At 44.8% G+C, this 25,812-nt stretch overlaps 2 protein-coding genes across 4 annotated transcripts in view; one reads left to right on the forward strand and one right to left on the reverse strand.

Moving 5' to 3' along the window:
- Positions 1 to 10,812, forward strand: part of LOC116574466 — a 29,605-nt gene extending 18,793 nt beyond the window's left edge. Inside the window, exons 5-7 of one of the 2 annotated variants that reach the window (XM_032315224.1) lie at positions 7,501 to 7,755; positions 10,216 to 10,417; positions 10,520 to 10,812. In XM_032315224.1, the coding sequence (XP_032171115.1) occupies positions 7,501 to 7,565 (65 nt within the window). In that variant the 3' untranslated portion in view covers positions 7,566 to 7,755; positions 10,216 to 10,417; positions 10,520 to 10,812. Of the gene's footprint in view, positions 1 to 7,500; positions 7,756 to 8,165; positions 9,498 to 10,215; positions 10,418 to 10,519 lie in introns of those variants that run through there. The other variant, XR_004279328.1, reaches the window with a different exon arrangement.
- A 2,687-nt stretch (positions 10,813 to 13,499) lies between these two features.
- The window catches only part of VWA8 (von Willebrand factor A domain containing 8), a 322,073-nt gene continuing 309,760 nt past the window's right edge, over positions 13,500 to 25,812 (reverse strand). For both annotated transcript variants that reach the window (XM_032315220.1, XM_032315221.1), the window contains 3 exons: positions 17,995 to 18,093; positions 16,771 to 17,009; positions 13,500 to 14,492 (listed from right to left, as the gene is read on the reverse strand). In XM_032315220.1, coding sequence (XP_032171111.1) covers positions 14,384 to 14,492; positions 16,771 to 17,009; positions 17,995 to 18,093 — 447 coding nt within the window. In that variant the 3' untranslated portion in view covers positions 13,500 to 14,383. The remainder of the gene's footprint in view (positions 14,493 to 16,770; positions 17,010 to 17,994; positions 18,094 to 25,812) is intronic.

The raw sequence follows: 25,812 nt of genomic DNA on the forward strand, positions 1-25,812 counted from the left end.
TTGCCATGGTGCAGCAAGCTCTTCACCTGGTCCCTCTGGTTTCCACCTGGACCGTCTATGGTCTATTCTCAATATGGCAGCCCAAGGGCTCCTTACAAAATGCAGTTCAGAGTATGTCACTATTGTGCTCAGAATGCTCCATTGGCTTCCAGACTTACATCCTGTAAAATCCAAAATTCTTCCCATGATCTGTAAGGCCCGGCATAGTGTGGGGTCCGATATCTCTTTGGCCTCATTGTCTGACACTCTCCCCTTGCTCACACCAACCCAGACATACCCATCTCCTTGCTGTTCTTTTGGCTTGTGAAATCTGCTTCCACCTCAGGGCCTTTGTACATGCTATTCTCTCTGGCTGGAATGCTCTTATCTTTGATATTTGTGCAGCCCAGGTCCTTACTTCTTTCCAGTTTCTTCTCAGTTGTCGTCTTATCAGACTCAGGCTTCCCTGAGTACCTTATTTGAAATAATGCTCCCCAACCCAACCCTAACCTTCTTTTATTTGTATTCTCAGAGCTTATTACTACCTGCATATTTTCTGTTTATTTTTGGCCTTGCCACCAGATTGTAAGTTCCATAGAGCAAGTCCATTGTTGTAACCCAGACCAGGATATTGCCTGAAACAGCAGGTTCTTAGCAAATATTTGTTGGATGGGTGAATAAATGATGAGGTGAAGTGGTAGCAAAGAGGATTCTTGGGAAATCCTCCTCTCAGGAGATCCTGTGACTAGGCTTTGAAGGGTGGAGGGGTGGGCAGGTGGGTGATGGTGTGGGAAGGTGTTTCCAGCAAAGGGGAGGACAGACACGGTCCATCCCGAGCTGTGCCAGACTTCGGGGCAGGGCATGGATGGAGTATCTGGAGAGGAGGCTGGAGGAACCCTGGGTTGTCCAGGGGCTCAGTGCCTTGTTACCTAACTACCCTGCCGGGCTGCCATGATGCAGCGATGCGGGGATGATGGGAGTGTGCCCACTGGCCCGTACGGCCCAGAAAAGGCGCTGCACAAAGTCAAGGTTGACTTCCATTACTTAGCTGCTGTTCCTGGTTGATACAACAGACCACATACTCCCCAAGTTTAGTCTTCTTAGAATCATTCACGAACTACAAACATCTCCCTCCCCAGGGCTGGCCTGAGGTGAAGGGGGGAGGGGCTGGGGTGGTTGGAGAGGAGCAGGGTTTTTCTGTCTCCTCCAGGTTGCTGTGGCACAAGTCATCTGTGGCTGTGTTTGGGCTTGGGACCCGTGACCAGAACTGGGTTAGACCCTTGGTTCCCTGGAGATGTGGCCTTTGGGGAATCAGCACCTCACCAGCCAGCAGAAATCAGACAGCTGAGGGAGCAGAGCCTGGGAAAAGTAAGCTCCAACAGGGAGGTGGGAAGAAAGGAGGCGGTTTGGTTTAGGAGGAATGGAATGGAAGCCCAGATGGGGCTGGCCAGAGGGCTCCTTAGGTGTAAACTGAGTCATGAGAGGATTGCACTGTGTGTTTGAGAACAAGGTTAGGGAGCACCGGCACGTTCCCTGCCAGTTCCCCTTTCCCTGGTGATAATGACTTTATGGGATAACTACTAGCACCAGGCAGTTTTAGGAAAATTACACATTACCTTATTAATCATCCCCCACGAATGATGGAAAGATAATAATACAGGTGAGGAAATGGAGGTATGAGAAACTTCTCAAGGTGGGTAATGTGAATGAAAATGGTGGGGTCAGGACCTGAAAATCTTCCCCTCCATAAAACCAATGAGAATACTGGCAATCAATCAATCAGTCAATCCAAACATACATACATACATACATAGGTCAGAATCAACTGTTTCAAAATTCTACGAAATAACCAAAGACTGCAAAAATCGAGAGCATATATTTAAGAAAAGTGGCAGAATCTTAGTAAGAATGGTGAGCTTCGTGGTGTGTTGACTTGCTCTATCACAGCTAGTAAACAAGTTTGGCGAGAGACAAGCTCAATATACAAAACTCAGTTATATTTCTTTTCTTTCCTTCCTTCCTTCCTTTTTTTTAAAAGATAGATTTATTTATTTATTTGACAGAGAGAGAGAGAAAGAGAGAATGAGCATAATCAGGGGGAGCAGCAGAGGGAGAGGGAGAAGCAGGAGCTGAGCAGGGAGCCCGATGTGGGACTCGATCCCAGGACCCTGGGATCACGACCTCAACCGAAGGCAGACACTTAACTGACTGAGCCATCCAGGCATCCTCATTTGTATTTCTATACTTGAGCAATGACCAGTATGAAAAATGAAATGAGGAAAATAATCTCATGTACAAAAGCATTGAAAAGAACAAAATATTTAGGAATAAATACACACACACATACATACTTAGGAGCAAAAATGAAAGAAGTGCTAGCATTATACACCTGAAAACTATAAAATATTGTTGAGTGAAATTAAAGAGGTCCTCAAGAAATAGAAACCCAGGGCGCTGGGTGGCTCAGTGGGTTAAGCCTCTGCCTTCGGCTCCAGTCATGATCCCAGGGTCCTGGGCTCGAGCCTCATGTCGGGCTCTCTGCTCAGCAGGGAGCCTGCTTCCCCCCCCCTCTCTGTGCCTGTCTCTCTGCCCAAAGTGATCGGGAGAGTCAGTGCATCCCTATTAAAATCCCAGCTGGCTTTTTTTTTTTTTTTTTAATGACAAGCTGATTCTAAAATTCATACGGAAACATAAAGGACCTAAGACAGCAAAAATAATCTTGAAAAAGAACAAAGTTGGAAGATTCATATTTTTCAAATTCAAAACTTACTGCAAAACTCTATCAGACAAGAGTTCATGGTAGTAACATAGGGATAATCATATAGATCATTAGAATAGAATTAATAGTCCGGGAATAAACCCATATGTTCACGGTCACTGACTTTTTGACAAGGATGCCAAGATGACTCAATTGAGAAAGAACTGTCTCTTCAACAAGTCGTGCTGGGAAAACTGGACATCCGCATGTAGATGAGAAGTCATACCTTCATCTCACACTAAAATTACCTCAAACAGGATCAAAGGTGAGAGCTTAAACTGTTAAACTCTTAGAAGAAGATGAAAGCATAAATTTTCATGACTTTGGATTAGGCAATTTTTTTTTAAAGATTTAAAAATCTTTAGTATTTACTTATTTATTTATTTTTTTAAAGGATTATTTATTTATTTATTTGACAGAGAGAGAAATCACAAGTAGGCAGAAGTAGGCAGAGAGGCAGGCAGAGAGAGAGGGAGAAGCAGGCTCCCTGCCAGAGAGCCTAATGTGGGGCTCGATCCCAGGACCCTGGGATCATGACTGGAGCGGAAGACAGAGGATTAACCCACTGAGCCACCCAGGTGCCCCTAAATTTTTATTTTTAAATAATCTCCATACCCAACATGAGGTTTGAATTTATAACCTTGAGATCAAGAGTTGTGTGCCAGACCTTTGAGCTAGCCAGGCACCCCAGCAATTTTTTTTTTTTAGATATAACACCCAAGGCATGAGCAACCAAAGGAAAAATGGACATATTGGACTTCATTGAAATTAAAAACTTTTGTGCTTTGAAGGGCATTGGTTGAGAAAATGAAGGCAACCCCCAGAATGGGGGAAATAATTACCAATCATATATCTGATAGTAGTCTAATATCCAAAATCCATAAAGAATTCCTACAGCTCAGCAATGCACAGACAAATAGGCAATTAAAAAAAAATGGGCAAAGGATTCAAATAGACATTTCTCCAAATAAGATATACAAATAGCTTATAAGCACATGAAAAGATGCTCAATATAATTAGTCATTAGGAAAATGCAAATCCTACCACAATGGGATGCCATTTTACATTCGCTAACATCGCTGTAACAAAAAAGATGGAAAATAGCAAGTGTGTGGAGCAGTTGGAGTCCTCATATTGCTGGTGATAATTTAATGGTCTAGCCATTTTGGAAAATAGTTGGCCCACTCCTCGAAAAGGTAAACACAGAGTTACAATATGACCTAGCAATTCCACTCCTAGAGAACTGAAAACATACGTCCCCTCAAAACTTTGTATGTGAAAGAGCAGCATTATTCATATCAGACAAAAAGTGGAAACAGCCAAAATATCTGTCAGCTTATAAATGACAGTTTATAAAAACAGAATGCAGTGTGTTGCTACAACTAAATATTATTTGGCCATAAAAAAAAAGAGTGAAGTAGTGATCTATGGTATAAGGATGAATCCTGAAAATATGGTAAATGAAAGAAACAAAAAAATGTCCCATGTTATATGAATCCATTTATATGAAATATCCAGCACAGACAAATCCATTGAGATGGAAAGTAGATTGAAGTTGCCAGGCGTTGGGGAGCAGCAATGGACAGTGACTACTAGTGAGCATGAGATTTCTGCCCGGGGTGATGAGAATATTCTGGAATTAGATGGTGATGATATTTGGACAACTTTCTGAACATACTTCAAACCACTGAACCGTGTGCTTCTCAAAGGGTGAATTTTATGGTATATGAATTGTATTTCAAAAAAACAATGTTTAGAAAACTTCCTATGACAGAAGACTAGTTAGTATGAAAGTCATGATTTGAGTCCAGTGCCCAGTGAGCTTAAGGACATTTGTTGCCAAGTCCTTTGTACCTCGCTAAGCAGCATGTGGTCCCTTGGAGCTGACTTAGTTACCCATAGAAAAATGGTTTCTGTTGGGTGTCACTGTGTCTCCTGGGCACAGCTGTCTGGATGTCTGCTTGTCACCAGTGGCTGACCTGGACACAAATTTACATTCAATACCAGGCAGCATCCTTGCCCCTCCCACTACTAAGATTCTGTTACAGGGTCAAGCTTGGGTGTCTGATTTGCTCTTCTCTTGGGATGACATCTCCCTGAGGCTCCTCATCTCTTATGTAAACGGATTAGGGGTAAATCTACGCTCTCAGTCTAGCAGATGAGACAGAATTTCTGCTTAGGCTGAAGCTGGTACTAATCTCCTTTCCTTGAGGTATTTTATTTTATTTTTTAAATGATTTTATTTATTTATTTGACAGAGAGTGGGATAGCGAGAGAGGGAACACAAGCAGGGGGAGTGGGAGCAGGAGCAGCGGGCTCTCCACTGAGCGGGGAGCCCGATGTGGGGCTCCATCCCAGGACCCTGGGATCATGACCTGAGCCAAAGGCAGGCGTTTAACCCACTGAGCCACCCAGGCACCGCTCCTTGACACATTTTAAATAGGTAACATTTCTCCTCTTCAACCCATCCGCCACCTCATTCAGCCAGGCATCCAGACATCCAGTTTGAACAATCTATGTTGTGCGAGGCTCTTTGCAAAGCTACCCGCTGAAGCGGTTTTGTCTGGGTTTGGGAACATGGGCCAACTGATTTTTTTTTAAAGTCTTCTAGAGATTTAGGAGTTTAGGGAGGCAGAGTCTAAGGAGGGTTGTGTGTAGGGTTGAAGTCGTTGGCAGTCATGGTGATCAGCCAGGGGTCTCAGGCAGCCTCACAAAGGTAGAAATGATTCTGATCCTGCTAATTTCTTTTTCTTTTCTTCTTTTTGTTCCATCCTTCCTTCCTGCCTTCCTCCCTTTCTCCCTTCCTGCCTTCCTTCCTTCTCTCTTTCCCTTCTCTTTCCTTTTCTTTCCTTTCCCACAGAGCAAGCCATTTTCAACAAAAGGGCTTGCAAATGTATAAGCTCCTCCCTGAGGCCTCCTTCTGCATGGCACAGACCTTTCATCACCAACCCAACTTGTAATCTTGGGTAAAAGAAGGTTCTCCACTCATCTTCAAAGAGGGAAAAAAAAAAAAAGGCAAAGCAAAACAAAACAGCCACATCATGAAGTCGCTCCATGTAATGAGGCTTGCTCTGTGGAGCTGTCATTACTCTGGGCTCCGGGAGGGTCCGGACTGCCCACTGGCCTCCCACCTCGCCCTGGCCAGTCAGGGCTGGAGTCAGCAGCCGGACAGCCCAGAAGGCCACCCTGGAGCCTTGGAGGAGAGGCTGTTTTTTGGGCCTCACTTAGAAATTCCTGGTTGGGGGCACCTGGGTGGCTCAGTGGGTTGAGCCGCTGCCTTCGGCTCAGGTCATGATCTTGGGGTCCCGGGATCGAGTCCCGCGTTGGGCTCTCTGCTCTGCAGGGAGCCTGCTTCCTCCTCTCTCTCTCTCTGCCTGCCTCTCTGCCTACTTGTGATCTCTCTCTGTCAAATAAATAAATAAAATCTTAAAAAAAAAAAAAAAAAGAAAGAAATTCCTGGCTGGTCAGTGGTAGCCAAAGACGGGAGAACAATCCTGTCAGGCCTGTCACCTCACCTTGGTACATTCTGAATTTACGCTTTTGCTCAAATCACTCTTACCCCTACCTTCCCTGGGGACTCCCTGACCAGTGCTCTTGGCTCACAGAACCTTGCTCATCCTTGAGAGCCAGTGTAAGTTCTGCTTCCCAGGACCAGGGAGCCTCCGCATCCCACAACTATTCATTTGACAACAGTTTATCGAGCCCCTTCCCAGGGCCCGGCTAAAGACGGGCAAGCCTGGAAGCCTGCCCTTGCCCGCACTGAGGAAGGGAGATACGGAAGCAGTGCTGGGCCGGCGTGCTGAGTGCCCAGAGCTACTCCCACTGATCTTCACGGTGCCCGAGGCGCTCCCCTCTCCCTCAGTCAGCCAGTCGGCCTCTTCTTTGCTCTCTCAGGGTAGACGGGTGGTCTTTGCTTTTGAAACAAAATGGGAATAGGATGAGTCCCATGAAGTCGTTGTGAGGACTTAATGAGTTTGTTTAGGCAAAGTGCTTAGAAATGCCTGGCATGTGGGAAATGCGAGATAACAGCTGGTATTATTTTGTGTTATAATAATAATGATGATAATATTTTATTATTCTCCCTGCATATGACAGAACATGACGGCTCAGGCTTAGTTTTCCAAGACTCCTCAGTCATCCTCCCAGAAGGGACCAGTTAAAGGCACCGATTCTGTCAAGGGCTCTCTGAATGCTTAGCGGGGTCAGGCGTTCTCCCCAGGTTTGAAGAAGGGGCACAGGCCGGGGAGACATCCAGATGGACTCTGCTTATAGTCTTGACTTTGACAGCAGTTCTGGCGCTAACAGCCTCCTGCAGGGAAAGCCGTGGTTGCAGGACACATGGCTTGGGCCACTCCTAAGAAAGGCCATTGTCCCTCACCCAAGGCGGGCTGTAGTGAAGCCTGAGAAACGAGGTTCTGACCATGGGACAAACTGCAGCCATGTCTGCAGACAGAGCGCTCGGGCTCTGTCTGTCCTGGAGGGACGAAAGCCCTGGAGCTGAGTGGCCTCCCGCCTGCCCCGGGAACCCCACCCTTCAGCCAGGGTCTTTCTTTCTTTGGTCCCCACTACATTCACCCTGATGGAGCAGCTGCCCTGCACTCCGCATCCATTCTGAGGTGTCTGACCAGGCCAAAGGATGTCCTAACTGCCAGCCAAAATTGGTCAGAGTCCCTCACCTCCCAAGGGGTCACTTCCCTCTTGGGGACACGCCTGAACTGGCTGGCACTTTCTGCTTATGAGATGCCTTTCTTATTTGATTTCAGTCTTCGTAAACCCTGAGACATCAGGTGATTCTCCTCATCTCAGAGGCGAGAAGACAGCCATCTGAGAGGCCGGAAGCACGCCTGAAGTCACGCGGCTTGTGAGCAGGGGCCGATAGGCTTCCGCCCTGACTCTGCAGCCGGCATCATGCGGAGGGGCGTTTGGAGGTTCTCGGGTGCATCTGACTACAGAAACCAGGGAGGCCTTCTCATCACAACACCGGCTTCTGTCTGTCTTCTGCTCATCCCTTGGCTCATGTGACTTAGGTGCTATTCTCATGATGCCGGCTGTGTGGCTTTGCAATCGGACCTTGTTGGGAGAGTCTGATTTAATGATGCTCAAGTGACAGGACCAGTGAGACCGTCACAGGGCAGAGCTGATGTGGTTTTCAGAGAGAAGCTGATGTCATGGTTTTTATAAGCAGCTAGGGAATGGCAAGTCATGAAGAGAGGGGGCCAACAGTGGGCTCAGGAAACGCAAAGCTGGCTCTCTTTAATGTGCGATGACGGATGGGAATGAGCTGTACTGTGGCGACCATTTCACAAGATCTACATATATTGAATCAGTATGTCATACACCTGAAACTAATATAATGTCATATGTCCATTATACCTTAATTAAAAAAAAAACCCAAACTGGTTCTCTTTGGAAAGGGAGAAAAGAGAACCAACTCAAAGGGAAACAAAGAAATTTTTTTAAGAAGCCACACTTATTTTTCAAAGGTCTTTGATTTTTTAATGCTAATAATATGTGAGTGTTTTTAGGAACTGTTATAAAAACAGCTTCTTCCTAAAGTCTGAATTACAGATGCTTCTGCAGACTTCTTTAGATGCTTCCTAGAGGTAACCTTAATACTCCCATCGTACAGGAGGAACATTCTGGGTTTAAGAGGCTCCTGCTGATCTCATTCCAGTCCTCACCAGGATGGAACTCGGGAATTCCACGGCTCCTTCCTCTGGAACCTCCCCATGGCTTGTTCTACCTGCGTCCTATGGAGTGTGGATCAGCCCTACTTCTGCAGGGCAAGAAAGTGGCTTCCAAGCAGGATTGTGGCCTCTCAGGGGTATAAATTCTCTTTGGAAAAACCCATAGCATAGGGTAAAAGTTCTCTTGGCAAAATGAAAAAAAAAAAAAAAAAAACCCAATTGGTTGGTTTCCCCAGAGATAGGGCCCAGGTATTGTGGGGCGGGGCCCCAAGTTCAAGTTCCTTGTCCTTGCTAGGGAATCAGCTCCCTATTATGCACGCCGCTGTGCCTACCTCTGTAACCCAGATGCCAGAAAGATGGAGCTTCCCTAAGCAGAAGCAGAAAATGCAAGTGCAAATCTGGGTGTCTCCAAAAAAGCAGGACGACAGAGAAGCAAGCCACTGCCCTGACAAAGCCTTCTCCGTGCCCTCTCGAGAGGATAGAGAGACCACATATGTAGCCTCAGGCAAGACCGGCACACCCCACCCCACCATGCGCCCGTCTCATGCCTGCATGCTGTGTCCCAGGCCCAAGCTGCAAGCCCCTCACTCCCTTCTACTTCGTGCCTGGTCACAGTCCCTCTCTGGAACCTTCCTCTCAGCTGGGGCCTGGAAGAAAGCGTGTGAATGAAGGAATTCAAACCAAGACGAGCGTGATGGATAGCCTCTTAGGGCTATTTGTATTTTAAAAGAGAAGCCCCTCTCTCTGGGAAATGCAGCTCCAAAGATAGACCTCAGATGTTAGGGGCGAGGAGCCAGGCCAGCTGCATGAAGCTGTGTTCTAGCCAAGTGACTGACTGTCTGCTCTCAGGCCGTCTTGTGGAACTGCCACAAACTCCCAGTTCTGCAGAGAGCCTTCCCATTTCTTCCAGTCCACACTGAGAGTCAGAGAGGAAAAGAGATTCTGTGGTTTGGGCCCTGCATGCTGAGTCGTAGATCTCTGTGCTTGAGCTGGCACTGTATGGACATGCATAGTCTATCAGTGTTGAAAATAGTTGTTCAAAGACATCTGAGGCCCCAAAGGACACTTTTCAGGTAAAAATCCTTTCTTTGTCAACTGCAAAATTAATGTGTGGGTTTCCCAGGCCATGTATTAGTTAACTAAGTCCCAAACCTTCCCGGGTATGCCTTGTCCTATGCCCTCTTTATTTTTTGTGTGTAATACCCTGGAATCCGAGCATCCTGGCTGGCATGCTGCAGAAGCCCGTGGGTTCCTCACTAGCCCTGCGCTCTGTGGGAAACCCCTCACCCCACTCCCTAAACCCCCCAGGAGCCAAGGCCAAGGCTGGTCAACAGGCTGCTTCCCCAGTGCCGTTACTTGCTTTCCACTGGGCCTGCACGGGCCCTTTTCTGGGCCAGTGTTTTCGGGGCTGAATTTTACACGGTCCAGAAAATATTTGGTAACAGGAAATGGACCTACTAGCTTTGCTAAGACTCAGTCCATTCCTGGAGCCCCAAGGATTAAAAATAAAAATGTCTTAATTAGTGTGGGAATGAAGAAATGTTCAGTCTTGTTAAATTAGCATCAGGATTTATTAATATAAATATATTGCACTTAAAAACCCAACTTTAATGTCCTGAATAAACATACTTTTTTTTCTTCAACTAATAAGGCCTCACGTATGGCATCATGAGACCAATTACACAGAGGAGTCCTGACAGGCTCATTATTTGCTTGCACCATTCTGGCCAGCATGAAGGGACAGACCTGCTCTGGGATGTTTGGACTGACATCTCCCCCTTCCCTTTCCAGGTCAAACTTGGCCAGTGATTCTAAGGCTTCAGAGTTGCCCGGAATTTTAAGAAATCCCAATATTATCCTGAAACTCTTCTGGGCTTACACCCACCATCTCCAGAGTTAGAGTTGATCGGCAAACACGGATTGCTTTTTCAGGGAAAGAGCGGGCAGCCCCAAAGCTCTTTGACAAAGCCAGTGAGAAGAGAGGAGACTTGAGGTAAGCCTGGCGCCCACCTGGGGGAGAGGACCATGCCTGGGGGGTGGGCGATGCCCCGCAGAGCTGATGTGTCACCTGATGAGATTTCTTTGATCCGAACAGGACGTTCCCGCCACAGTCTGGATCCGAACCACCTCAGGACAGAGTTCTCCTTTGCTCTGAGTGGCCAAATACCACAAGCGCCACTCGACTTTGAGATTATGTAACGCTGACATTCCAAAGCTGACGTGTGGCTGTGAGGACAGACACGGTGTCTGTTCGAAGGTGTCAGCCCCAGACGGGCACTCGGTGTCTAAAGAGAGTGTCAAATCATTTTCAGCTGGAGAGGATTGCCTGGCAAAGCATTTTTTTTCCCCTCCAGAGATTTTTGTTTACAGGATTTAACAATGAAAAAAAAAAAACCACACACACACACACACACACAATTGCTCATTGTTCGGCTTGCGGCACAAAGGTCAGCTCGGGGCACCCAGTAGTTTTCCAATTTCTGACCCTTTTTGATCCCACTGTGCAGATCAGCAGATAAGGAGTTTTATTTTAAGGCAGCAAAATGCAAAGTAAGAGACAATGGGTAGAAATGTTGTGAATGACTGTCCAATAGAAGTATTTGTCCAGCTGATGGGGGAAAGCCCTGCTTGTCCAAATTGAATTACATTTTTTATAGCTTTTAGAAAGCATATTCTGTCAGAGACACTGTATTGCTGGGGCAATGGGTGTTGGTGCCCAAATCCTCTGTTCGTGGGGTTCCGGAGGCAAAAACACACTGACATGATGTGGTTCTTGTAAGATGTGTGATACACAGTCAACTCAGTGGCTCTGTGAGATCTAGAAGCAGGAACTAGAGTGTTAGAGATAATTTGGTTCAGCTTTTCAAGTTTAAATTCATTTTAAATAGATGAAGCAACTGAGACCCAGAAGTGACAAGTCCAAGTTCACACATCACAGCAGCATCTAGAACTTCCTTTCCACTGACTAATCCTACTTGGAGTTTATAAACTCTTCCACCACAAGATCAAACACTGGAATTCCTTTCCATGACCTAGAGTACTTTTGCCGTAGCAAAGCTGCGAAAGAAAAGTAAAGGCAAGGCAATGGTTAAGACCCTTATGATAACACCCTGGCCAGAAAGTGGGAGCAGATTAGGCTCTCCATCGAAGCATTTTAAAAAGCCAGACATGTTACTGGTTGGAAGAATTTTTCTGGAAGTGGACATTTTATTTCCTAAGATGAAAAAAAGCAAGGCACAATTTATTAAATACAAAGGGACATGTGACTATTCTTTGATGCAATTCCAGAAAAAAGTTTGTCCAGGCAGGAGTTGTTGGCTTAGCATTTGTGGAATCTCTCTCCTAACTGCGATTGTTGGGCCATAACGGCAACAGGACACACAGGCGACCACCCTGGTATTGCCCCCAGTCCCATACCTCTCTGCTCCCTTCTCGGGGGAGTTTGATTCTGGCTGAGCTGACAGGTGCAGGAAGGAGCCAGGTGGAGGGAGGGTTGAGGCCTCTGGAGCTGGCCGTTCGGGAACACTGACCGTGTTGTCCACGGAGAACTGCTTCTAACTGGCTTTCAAAGCCCTCGGGTTTGTTCAGAGAAAATCCCGCTGGCATTGATGGATCTCTCCTCCTCTGATGGTTCACAGGAAAGAATGAAATGATTCATGCTGAACATGGGACAGGCTCAAGTACTCCGGCTCGGATCCACTCCTGGCTGGAGGTGCCCCATGTGTGATGAGGTCATCTTGCTGGGGCACACAAAAGGTTCTGGGTGGGGGGTGGTGTGGGGGGTGGTGGTGGGGGTACACACTAGACAGCGGCCATTCATAGCCCTCATTCCTCCTGGTGCTTACGGGTCACAATGAACCTTCTCAGCATTACACGGGCACTACAAGACCGAGCCGGTTCAGAAGCTTTTCAATGGAACCCCCCCTGAGGCAAACAATGCATTTATTATAATGTCTTGGCCCTAAGAAGGGCCTGGGAACAGCTTGGAGTGGCCTATAATTAAGTACATTTAATAATAAAGGCACAAACTTCTTAGGTATTCCAAGAAGTGAAAATTATACTCTTCTCAGCTCCTCTCTCTCTACTCCCCTCCCCCACCACCTTTCCCTTTTACAAGTAAGTCAGGAGTCACATGTTTTTCTTTGTTTGTTTGTTTGTTTTAAATGATAATTGCAAGGATGTCTGGCCAGTGGGGAAAGGGAAATTGAATTACGTGAGAACATTCTTCCCATGTTTAAAAAAATGGCCTCTGCTAAGTCAGGTAGTTAGGGCACAGGCAGGATTTGTTAAAAGGCCATTCTGTTAGGGACTTGCGGATTCTGGGCAAAGCATTTTGGGGCTGTGGCCCTCTAGCAGAGGGGACACCCCCAAGGGGTTCAAGTTGTTGCTTAGCCTAGGAAGGCCCAGTGGGAGGTGTCCCTCTAGCAGTGGCTTCTACCCTCGGTCCCCACGCGCTCCTCTGAGTGCCTGAATGGGTTCATGGAGAGTCCCAGGGAGAGAAGAGAGCTCTCTGAACCGTGGTCAGGCTGCAAGAAAAGGAGCAAAATCTGCAAGAGCTCATCTTCGAGGTGGGAAGAAAGCACGAAGGGGGCTAGCCCAGCCCTGAGCTGCCCCGCCTGACTGTGAGGAAAAGTAAGACGAGCCATGCGAACTCACTGGACGGGACTGCATGGGAATCTGATCGTTTTTATTTCTTTGACAGCTGATAGGGAGTTGGGGTGGAGAAACAAACGGGTGTTTTCTTTCCTCTGACTGACTAAAATGAAATGAGCCTGTACAATTTCATGCTATATAGGCAAATAAGGTAATATTATTAACAAGACTGATTTTTCCAACTTGCGACAAGCAAGTACCCATCCACTGGTGCTCCCCGCCATTTTGCCTGCATCGCTGGTGGAGAGGAACTTCTTTTATGGTTGAACAGAGCCTGACTCTGGCTGTAGCATTTGATTGTAAACAAAATGACATCAGGCCTGTTGATAAAGGTCAGCCTAAGGTAGGTGGAAATAAGGTACACTTGGAAAGAAAAAAGAACGAATCTTGAAAAAAAGGTTTTTTTGTGTGTGTGTGTGCGGTTTTTTTTTTAACAGCTAAAGAAATCTCCAGTTCCCATTAATTCAAACATACTGCCTTGTTTTTACTCTGCTTTAAGTAAAACCATAAGCGTTTGTTATTTCAAGCATTACGTTTTTGACACCAAAGTATGTGGAACTTGTGAGAAGCACTGGAAGAACAAGATGATACAGGAAGTTCAAGGCAAGACAGCCTTTAGCATTCCATGATGGCAGCATGGAAATAGGACATTTGCTCTTCATTATTTAAAAAGTCTTTTAAAAAGTCAAATGGGAAAGGAAGCAATGCAGGGATCTTTTGATTCCTTTTGGCTTTGGCCAAGAAAATGGAATTATTGAAAAAAATCTAACCTTTTTTTAAAAGAACTGCTGTTAGGAGGCTTTGCAGTAGGTTAAATACTATAAAAATCATGGAGGAGAAAATAAAATTAATTATTGGACAGGAGCAAGTTGGGTGAGTTTACACAGACTTTTATCTCAATGGCGGAACATGGCATCAGAAATCACTTCTGTTACCTCAGGTGACCAGTCATTGTGTTAAGGCAAAAGCAAGGAATTCTCTTCCCCTCTGGTTTCTGGATACAAACCAAGCGCCATAGTTCTCAAATTGCCTTTGTTGACTCCTGACCTTTTTTTTTTTTTTTTTTATAAAACTCAGCTCAACTCGCTTTCCCCAAGAACCCATCCCCGGTGGTAGATTTCCATGTACAAGCTCTCCTCCTGCTGCTTTCCTGCATTCTGATTCCTGAGCGAGCCCAGGAAGAGCTGGGAGTGCCAGAGTCCTCCAGGCAACGCGCAGGGTCACAGCTGTCGTCTTTTCTTTGGCGGGCTCTTTATTCCCATCTTATTTTAAGTCCCGGGGTCATCAGGGTGATGAAGGGCCTGCCCTAAACAGTGGACAGCATGGTGGAGGTGAAGATCTGTTGTAAAATCTGGGGGATGTCCTTGGTATCCATGGCAATGAAGGACCGGCCAGCTGGTAAAGTTCTCTGAAGCCTGCCCGGATGGAAAGAGAAAGAAAAATTACCATTGCAAATGGGGGCTCCCCTTCCACTTCCGGCCTGTAGCCACAGCATCCAAAGGAAGTTTTTACTTTCTAATACCTTGCCCCTGCCTACCACGGAATGGTTTGTCAGCAGGCAATGAAAGGCTTGGAAGGGCCACAGAACAGAGGGAGAGAAGCACACTGAGAGCAGTGAACCAAAAGAAAGCTCTCTTCAGTGAGAAAATCAGTTAATTTGAAAAGAAGTTTCCTTTTATTACTGTCATTTCCCGGTATTCCCTTGGCAGAACAGAGCCCGAGGGACGAATCTGGGATTAGCTCACCTGGGTCCAGCAAATACGTGGACCTCACCCTGTGCTTCTAAGTGCTTTCCCTGCCTTAGAACACAGGCCCAGAAAAACGCTGCCCAGCCAAACCCAGGAGGTTCTTTCTTTCCTTCTCTCTCTCTCTCTCTTTTTTTTGAGGGGGGGGGCCTCACATCATGCAGTGTGAAGGGCAATCTGGCTTGCGCAGTTGCAGCTCTGATGACACCAAGGTTATATAGGCTTATGATAATTCTTTTAAATGGCGATTTATCATCTGGAACAAAGGGCCATTTCTGAAAGCAATGAAAGTACAAGACACAGTTCTATCCAAAAGAACGCCTCCTTTCACTGTGCCAACAAAGTTTGGTTTTGGAATGACATTTCATAAAAGTCAACCATCCTGTGTCGTATCATACATTTGGCATGCCTGGGAGACCAGCTAATTCTGCAACATATCTTTTGCCAGTGGATGTTGGACCATTTCCCTAGGAAACCACAAGGGTATTATTGTACTTTCTTAAGTATTCAAACAGGATCTGTTCACTAGAAAGACAAAATAGCTATTTCAGCTCAACCAGTATTTGCTGAACTTGCTGTCTGCTTAATACTGGGCTGGTCCTGAAAGAAATCTGTGTGGAAAAGGCATGGCTTGCATTCGAGAACATCAACATTCTAGAAGATGCTAAAATATAAACCTGAGAAAAATGCAGTCAGTTGTAATAAACTGACAGTAATGACATGAAACTAAGGCAGTTCTTAAGCTTATTCTGCAATCCTGCAGTGGCAAAGGGAAAAGAAAAGATGCCAGCTCTTTGGAAGCTAAAACGTGTCCTAGTCTATACAGCACTCTGTATCTCAGAGTGTGACAGGTGAAAGACAGGAAGAATGAAAAGCTATGTGTTCTGGGCAGGAATGTTATTTTTGGGGGGTGGGGGGGCTCTACTTTCATTTGTGTTTTCTGCTTCATACAACTATTTCAAATGGAGAAAAATCACAAGTTCTTTCTGCTTATAATTCAAAAAGATAAATGTTGGTGTGTTTGAGAAATTAGTGTTTCCAGATCTCTCCTTTCAGTTCATCCACAGTGGTATTTGTTATCTGACCATAAACTTCTCTAGTGAATATTCAACATGTACAGTGTAGTGTTTTACTATATATTCTTTCTTTTCTAAAATTATTTTTATTAGCATAGAATATATTATTTGCCCCAGGGGTACAGGTCTGTGAATCCTCAGGCTTATACATTTCACAGCACTCACCATAGCCCACTTACTCTGTCTTACATTGTCTCCCAGTGCTTCACCTGCCTGTCTCCTCAGTGAGAAGGGACAAATACACATATAAGGGGGGTTATCTAAGATAGATAGATAGATAGATATTCCCCATGCATGTCTACCCATGCATATTTATGTATATGTCTCTCTGTGTCTATATATAGATATATACTATATATATACACATATACACACACACACATTTTCTATATCATTTATATACACATTTTATAGACACATACATATATATCATCTCTCATACTGGGAAAAGTTTGTTACTTGGATATGATGTTTGCGACTTTGAATATGATTTGAACATGAAATCATATTCGGAGTAACTGAACTGATTAGAACTGAGCTTGAGACCTCAATGTTCAGTGCCAAATATATAAAACATTGTCTAATTTATCAGTGGACAAATCAATTTGTTAATTATTCTATTGTTGGTTTAAATAGATGAAAAATAATTAATTTAAGACTATTATTGCTCATCCAAACGTAAAAGAGGGCGCTCTGTCCTCTCAACTGGACCACCAGCCCCTCGAGGGTAGCAGCCCTATCGGGTACTCTTCCTGCTGCCCCCCTCCCCGCCACTGCCCCTTGTAACACTGATCCCATGAGACGGCATGTGTCAGGCAGGTATTCAAGCGTCTCTCTGTTTGTCCTTTGCCGTATCCTGAGGTGGCCCTTACCTGGTTGCTTGATCGCCTAAAGATCCAATGAAAATGGCAAAAGCATTTACTTGAGGGTTGCTTGTCAGGATCTGGGCAAACCTGGCAGGATGTATTCCGTATCGCGACAGGTTTGCATCACTTAAGACGATGACAAAGTACTCGTCGGCTTCTTCTTTGACAATCTCCTTGATGGCATGTTCTGTCCCCTCTAAAGTGTGGTCCCCACTCATGCAGAACTGAGCGTGGGCATGCATGGTCTGGGAGGAAGAGACGGGGCACAGAAGCCACGAGTAAGAAACTTTGTAAGCAAACATCATGAGATTTCCATTAATCAGGAGAATGCACAAATACCGATTATTACACTCGAACAGGAAATATCTAAGTGAGCTCTATTTAATTTGCACCTTAGAGGGACAACAGTACACAGTGATATTCGTATGTGGTTAAGACTTTTGTTAGAAACAGGAAATGTTCCCAGACTCCCCCAGCAGCACTGACTCTTGAAACTCAAGCTGCCACTTAAAGCAAAAAAATCTAAGAAAACATCAAACTTGGCATCTCTCTCTCTCTCTCTCTCTCACACACACACACACACATACACAGTGGTAGGCAGAATTCCACGGTGGTCCCTAAGATTCCCACCCCCTGGCATATACAGCCTGCATAGTCCTTTCCCTTTAAAGGTGGGCAAGACCTGTGAGCAGACATGACACGGGAGAAAAATGAGGAATGGGTTGAATTCCTAATAAAGTTGTAACACTAAGCACCGCACTTACAACAACAGCTATGGAGAAAATTTACTTTAAGCTCATGGTGTGTATGTGTTTCTACTGTAGCTCTAGGTATGTGAAATTGAATTTATCATCAGAAGATACTAAGGACATAAAATTGGGCTTGGAGAGTTCTCTAAACAGGGTCATTCTTTTTCTTTAACTGAAATGTGCAGGGGCTGAGCAGAACTGCAGAGGGTATAGGAGGGTACCCAGGCTGTAGAATACAGATACAATCCCAAGTACACTGAGAATCTGTAGGGAACAAAGTTGAAAATTTGTAGGGTGGAGAAAAGGATTTTAGGTGTGATGAATGTTTTCCCAGTTTAATGCCTGAATATGCCTGTAAAACAGGAAGTCTTTTTCTTTCCTGTAACTCCTGCTGCCTTGGTGAATCTTTTCAGTGATCAGCAGATACTTTACCTAATCTGGTAGAAGTTTTCACAACAGAGAGGTGACTTAATGCATTTACCTTCAGAATTTCTAGTCTTTGCTTATTGTCCTTGGGCATTTTGTTAAGTGGAACTAGACCAATGTTGTAGCCGTCTCCGGAGTGTCCAACGATGTCATACTACAGACAAGAGAATCAGAGAGTTAACAGAAGAACTGTCACCAGACCTGTAAGCCTCCGACTCTCTGGGCGGCCACTAGACATAAGGGCTCCACGGACGGCCCCGGACGGGTCCAGAGAGACAGATGTGTGTTTATCCACAAAGGCAGACAAACTCCAGGCTCCTTCACTTCTGGTCCATCCTCTTCTGTGATTTCTGCCCCAACAGGAGGTAGAAAGTATGACGAGGGCTTTGGGCGCTACCAAGAATTCCATTCTTAACTCTCAGGGGAGAATTCAAAAAAATCACACACACACACACACACACACACACACACACACACACACACAGAGTGGTAGGCAGAATTCCAAGGTAGCACCCAGGATTCCTGCCCCCCAGTGTACAAGGTCTGCATAATCCTTTCCCCTTAAGTGTTAAGTGAGGGCAGCACCTATGAATATGATAGGATGTTGCTTGTGATTATTTATTTTATGTGGCAAAAAGGATTCTGCAGATGTAATTAAGCCTGCTAACCAATCAATTCTGAGTTCATCAAAAAGGGAGATTATCTGGGTGGGCCCGACTTAATCATATAAGCCCTAAAAAGCAGAACGGTTTTTTCCAGCTGGTAGCATAAGGGAAAGATGGAGAGACTTGAAGTATGGGGGGATGGGACATGTGAGAATTATCTGTGGCTGAGATGGGGCGGGGGAAGATGGGGATCTAGGAATGACCCTGGCTAACAGCCAGCAAGGAAACTGGGACCTCAATCCTACAATGACAAGGAACTGAACTCTGCCAACAATCCAACGGGCTTGACAGCAGAGCCTCTAGGTCGGAAGCCCAGTCTGACTGACATCCTGATTCCAGCCTTAGGAGATCCTGAGCCGAGAACCCAGCTGAGTCTTCCCAGACTCCCAAACTCCAGAACCAGGACCTGATAAATGGGTGTTGCTTTCAGACGCTATGTTTGCAGTTAATCTGTCACACAGCGATAGAAAACACGTAGGTTTTTTCCCCTGAAGGCAAAAGTGAAATGTATTCACCACAGAAATCACAGAAAAGCACAAAAAAGAAGATAAAAATTATTCAAGATCACATTAGTCAGAGATAACATCTGTTAATGTTTTGTTGTGTAAGTTTCGAGGCTTTTATTTCCTTTCAATGTATGTGTAAGAGGTTGTACACTCACACACACGCGCACACACACACACACACACGCACACACACACACACATTCACATCTACAGCAACAGAACTTTCAACTGAAATGGATAACGTTCACCATGTGGGTTTTATAATCTGCTTTTGTACTCTAGTGAATGACATATATTTTTTGAATTTAGGAAATACCTTCTTAATTCTCTGTCTCACAATGCATATGAGAAAAGGCCAGAGCTGAGTGGGGTGCAGCATTTTTATGGAATCTGGAAAGAAGTTTGGGACCTTGAAGCAACTGGAGCAAGGTGGTTTTTAACTGTTAACTCTGCTCCTAAATTCCCCTCTCCTCTGCCATCTCCCTCTAAGAATGTTCATAATGGTGATGTGAAAGTTAGAAGAGACTTCAGGGTATCTGGGCCAACTGGGCATATGTAAAGAAAACTCTTGAGTGTGGGCAAAGATTTTTGGGAGTATTGGGAATCCCACAGAGGGACAAAATTCCTAAGATTCACTGTTTTCTATTGCCCAACTGACTGCCCACCAACAGCTGTTTTCTGAACACCTAGCATGTGCAAAACATGACTCTAGGTGCAGTAGGGGAATGCAGTAGTTTCCTTTCATGTCTATTCCTTTTTAACTGCTGACTTCTTTGAGGCCATGCCTTATTCATCTCTGAATTTTAGTATCTGTAAGAATGGCTGGTGTGTTTATTGCAAAGATGCAATCACATTGGGGCAATAAGAAGTCTTCCTTTCCCATGTGGGCTACATTCTTTTACAAATAATCTGTTTGGAAGCTGGAATGCATTTTTCCCCACCATGCGATAAATGGTGGTTAGTCCAAGCTAGCTGACAAAAATCCCTGTACTGGAACCGAAACCATTGTACTTAAAATACAAGACGTAGAAAAACTCCCATTGAAATAATTTTGTGCAAAAAAGAGGGAGTCAGAAGGCAAGCTGAGTTCATTGTGAAGTGTGCTGGAGTTGTGCATTTGGGGAGGCATGAGAGTGGAAGTCAAGTTCATGGAGTCAGAGATGTGGCTGTCCTCCCCAGGAGGCAGACATGTCTGCCAAGGGCAAATGCCCAGAGAGAGGAGGGCAGAGGACCCCTTTGACTGAACCCTGGGGAGTATCCTCCTCCGTGGGTGGAAGAAGGACACTGAGCTGAGTGGAGAAGACAGGGGAAGCAGCACTTGGTGAAGCAGGATAAGGAGACAGCCGTGGGGAAACTGTCTGTAGGGTCTCAGGGAGGGGTTTGCAACTGTGCTGAATTACGCTAACCGCAGCCTTCCCGGAGAATGGTGACTAGTGACCTCTGGGCCTTAGAATCTACAGCGACCTCTGTGGGGAAAAGATCAGTGAAAAGTTTGTGGGATATGAAAGAATAAGGAAACAGCATCTAGAGAGAGTGTTGGGGGACAGCTGTCGGTGCATTTTGTGGGCGGCAGAAAGGGTGTCATGGGGAAGGAGCTCCGAGTCACAGTCGGGCTGTAGTTTAGACAAGGAGGGAGGACACTCCCTTTTCTGAGACCGAAAAGGGAGAAAGAATGGGAATGGACAGAGATAAGTGTATAATTGGAAGGGGCAGGTATACAAATGAAAGCCCACGTAAGATATCTAAATATTTAAAAATTATCAGGCTACAGATCATTAAATAAGATCATTCTAGTCTCCTTCTTTGATTGATAAATACAGATTACAATGACCTGGAGAGCCAGGACTCCTTAAATTCTGTGCAAGAACAGGGTGGTGTGGGCGGCATGGCCCCTGGCTCACAGCCCAGGCCCTTCCCTTGCTGGACTCGGCTCTGTCCCATTCTGTGAGGTGCCTCCTCAGCACACGCGTGCATACCTAGCTCTCTCGCAGCCACACGCCATCATCGCCCTCTACACAGTCAGACCTGGGCCTTACGTCAGGCCCAGGTCTTCACTACATTGGCTAGTCTGCCCTAAGAAGACAGACCTACAAAAGGGACCCGCGTAGGCCCTGGAAGCAGGCTTGGGCTCATCTGAGTTTTCTTGGGGAATCCCCGAAACCAGGAGCATGATTGGAAAACTGGCTCTAACTGAACATACCCCACTGGCCCCACAGACTCTTCACTTCATGGGAGGGGTTTGGTCAGAGAAGAGCCAGAGTAGGGTCTTACGCAGGGGCTGGGACAATATTCTGGGCTTGGTTTTAATATTTTTTTAAATTAATACTAAAGATGATACAAAAGAATTGAAGAGAAACTGACCAATACCTTAAAAAAGCTTGATAGCAAATGCTTTTTAGGGATGTAATAAATTCCACATGTGAAAAAGTATCTCCTTAGGATAGTTTGCTATCAGTCTGTGAAAAGGTAACAGAATTTGAACCCTAAAAGCTGCACAGCTCTTGACAGTGGCTAACTGCTGTACTGGCTTCAGTAGGCGCCTAAGGTCCCTGCCTTCAGCAGCGGCATTGGCCCGGATGTGGAGGAAGCCTGCCCGATTCCTCCATGGACACATGCTCGAGGCCCTATCAAGTCTGACGGGACAATGGTCACGGCAGGAACTGTCTCAAGCCAAGACTAAAGTTGTCCTGAGAAGGTGCCAGGCAGACTGGCTTTTGTTAGGAGCCTGGTGAAGTCATCTGTTCGGCGGGATCTTACACAGAAGGGGAGAAGATCGGTTCCTCGAAACTGAAGTGGGTTTCTCTTATTTGGCTGAGGCAATAGAGCTATAAATGTATTAGACTTTTTCCTCCCTATTAACTGAAGGTTGAAATTCTTCCTAATCAGATCACTGTGGATGAACCTCTACGAATATGTATTTGACCGTGTGGTCTGCTCACGGGGCTGATGTAACTGGTTACCACGAGGAAAAGCGCTGGTGATTAAACAAAGAGCAGCCAAAGTTGCTTCTGGAGGGTCTTTATCAAAAACAGATACTGGTTGATTAAATACTTCAGAAACATTTTAGTAACTATCCATCTATCATTTGACTGACTGATCTACCTACCATTTAATTATCTGCCCGGGAGAAGAACGCATACTGTACTTTTTCACACAAGTGAGACAAAGATAGGTGAATTACCCATGTCTCTTTCTTCCTCCCTCCCTTCTGCCCTTTCTTCCTTCCCCCGCCTCCCCCCTTCCTTTCTTTCTTTATGGTAAGGAAAGTGCTATTTGCAGAAGGATCCGCCTTTGTCTGTGCTGGGTTAGCACTGCAAAGGCAGAAAAGACACACCTAAAGAATAGGATGAGGCTTATAAAATGGTTTGCAGGCTCTGGTTCTCATTTTCCAGACAGGCTTGGGGATTATTCTGCGCCCAAAGTAAATAAAATGCTTGAGAGGAATCCAAAGTACGTCCAAATGTGGACCGTTCCCTGGTGTTACTGTAGATCATTTTAAGCTTCCATTAAGACCAATACTTCTATGTCGTAATTATCTAGTATCTGCTCTCCAAGGACCCCAGCGCGTTTCACAGAGAGAAATTTGCTAATCCTCAAAACTGTCTAGGCTAAAGGAAAGAAGCACAGTAACATTCATTTCCCTTCTCTAACCCCTGATCCTGCCATTGCCCCTCCCCACCCCCGTCTGGTTCCTGCTGTGATCACGGCTGATCAGACTTGCCAGGATCTCAAGCACACTCTGCATGTGGAAGATCATGGAGTCATTAAATAAGAGCCTCACTGTCATTATCAACCCCCCTAATGTTTAGATCGTAACCTTTTTTGAGCAGCTCAAAATTTATATCGTCATGATTTCTCTACTTCTCAAGGTTTCCCCTGAGTCCTTGTAGAGTCTTGCTTTTAGCACACACACATAAATAATAAACCACAGTAGTAAGGGACAGCCTCAATGAGAGAAGGCCAATTTTAATACTTATTTGCTTTAGAAGCCTGCTTAAATGCCCTTTTGCTGTATTTTCTTTTGAATATCTCATTCATTTAGAGAAAGGTGTAACAAATGAAAACAAATGCTGAGTTTCAGTCAAAGTCACATTTATCACCAAGTAATAAGGCGGATTTATGATACGGAGATTGCAAAGAGATCTCAGCTTAGAATCAAGAGCTATTAGCGTTTTTAAAAAAGATTTTATTTGAGAGAGAGAGAGTAAGAGAGAGAATGTGCACGAGCGAGGAGAGGGTCAGACGGAGAAGAAAACTCCCCACTGATACACTGCTTGATCCCAGTGCTCCGAGGATCAGGAACAGTGACCTGAGCTGAAGGCAGATGCTTAACCGACTGAGCCACCCGGGCATCCCTAGCACTTTTTTTTTTTTTTTTTTTTAATGAGTAAGATTTATGTTTAGGTTTCTATGGAGAAGGATAATCATCTGCTAACTTTAGGAGAGGTTATGCTTTATTACACATCCACATTATAACTAGGTATGAGACAGCGTCTGAGGCTATTTTCGAAGACCGACGATGTGTGAAATTCTCATCTCCTTCTAGAAATCCAAGTTACCATTCTAAGATGGCACCACTGACAGTGGGTAGCAAAGGCTTAGGAGATGAATATGTGATTTCCAAAGTCAAGAGAAGTGCCAAAAGAATCCTAAGGTGTTAGCTAGCCAATAAGCTACAGTAGCTAGTTAACCTTCCATCGTATCATAGAAGTCAACGTAAAAACAGTGATGACCTGAAGATCAAGGATTCTAGACTTAGCTCTGATGTTAATAAGCTTTCTGACCTAGGGTAAGTCACTTTTCTAAATCTTGTTTCCACCTTATAAATGATGCTGGTATAGATGACCTCTAACATTATATGCTTTTAAGTCACTTAACCTCTCTGACAAATAGGAATAATCTCTGTTTTATCTAACCTCACAGGGTCACTGCAAGTATAGAGCAATACATTTAATGAGTAGAAGGTCAATGTATACTTCTTCATAGTTTATAAACTGCTTCTATATATCTCATTTCATCTGGATTCTCTTCACAACCATTGGGGTGGGTATTCTTTACCTCATTTCACAGATGAAGAAATGAATGCCTGGAGAGATGAACAGCAATTTCCTAAGGTCAGAAACTGAGTGTTGGCAGAGGTGGGAGCGGAACCCAGGTGCCCTGACTCTCAATCCAAAGTCTTTACCATAGAGAAATAAATCATCTTTCCCCAGCTGTTCCCTTCTCTGTCATCCCCCCCACCCCCAACCTCTTTGGTCAATATTTCTACCACAACAATGGAGTCCATTCTGAATTCCTTCACGTTGAACTGACACAGAGAACTCTGCACACCCTTCTTTGGTCTTATCTTCAAGTTGCAGTAAGAATTTATTCAAAGCCTAAGCATGATAAGATGACCAGCTTCTATTTCCAAATGTGTGAAACATTCCTGAGGCATCGGAAGAAGGTTCATTATGGACACTGAGCTAAGTTGTTGATACAAGGAATTTTCTCAGCAGGTGCCAGTTTGTGAGTCATATCTTTCCGTATCCTTCTGAGAATTAGCCCAGCCTTTTTGACCACGATATCTTTGAGAAGTCATGCCTATTACACCTCACATGAATGATGAGGTGCTAAGGGGAGGAAAAGACAGAGTCTTTTATGTAAACGGTAGATTTGCTCCTGAATCACAGCTTTGTCAAAATAGTGACTGGGCAGAAATAAAATGGCTGCAAAAAACCAGGGATAAAACATCCACTAAAGGCCCTGAAGTGGCAGTCTGAAGTCCTGGCTTTTTACCAGGGAGCTGTGTGACCTTGGGCAAAGGACTTAACCTCTCTGGATCTTGATTTTCTCTTATGTAAAACAAAGAGGTTAGTGAAAATGATTGCCAACACCCCTCCTGCTCCCCAGGTTCTATAAAGATACAATGGTTTAGTCTAGAAACAGAATGAAAAAAGTCTGCTTCACTTACTCATAGGAAAATCTGTGCCTTGCTTTCTCTTGTCAAAGGAATGAATCACCTAAATGCACCTGAGGATTGAAGTCTTTTCTATAAAGAAAGGCCTCAGAGTCTTACAAGAAATAACAATCCGATGTTGGCTCTAGAAGAGCAGTTTTCTAACTGTTTAAAATATTTTTAAACAGTGGAAGTCTTTCTCAAAATGAAATATTGCACAAAAGCCCAGATTATGAAACATCCTGCAAAATCAATATAAGTGGGATTGCTGGGATGGAAGGGGAAGAGATAAAAAGTCCTGTCCACCCACCATCGCTCCCCAGCACCCTCCGAGGGTTCCTTGTTACTCTGTTAGGAAACCGTGGCCTTAGAGTATGATTTATTTTCCACAAAAACGATAAATCTGAGGACTTGTTTTCAAAGCGCAACTTCTCGGTAACTAAACAAATCTGTTTTCCAGGGTGTTGCTACTTGAGTGCTCTGAGGAGAAACAGTAATCTAACTTTTGATGAGGTAGAGTACTTTGAAGGAAAAAAAAAAAAGGCATTAAGAGCTTTTAGAAAAGGAACTCTACTTTAAGGTTTCAGTGAAAACATTCTCAGGGGCTTGCAAAAATCCCAAGGAACAAACTGGAATGAAGATAAAGGCAAAGAATGCTTCTGGACTTCAATAAAGTGGTTCACACAACTGTTACTATTGCTCTGTTCGCTTTGGTGTTTCAGTGCTCTGTGAACATTAACAATTTTGTTGACTATAAGATTAGA

This window comes from Mustela erminea, chromosome 15, assembly GCF_009829155.1.
Source record: "Mustela erminea isolate mMusErm1 chromosome 15, mMusErm1.Pri, whole genome shotgun sequence".
Taxonomy (NCBI): domain Eukaryota; kingdom Metazoa; phylum Chordata; class Mammalia; order Carnivora; family Mustelidae; genus Mustela; species Mustela erminea.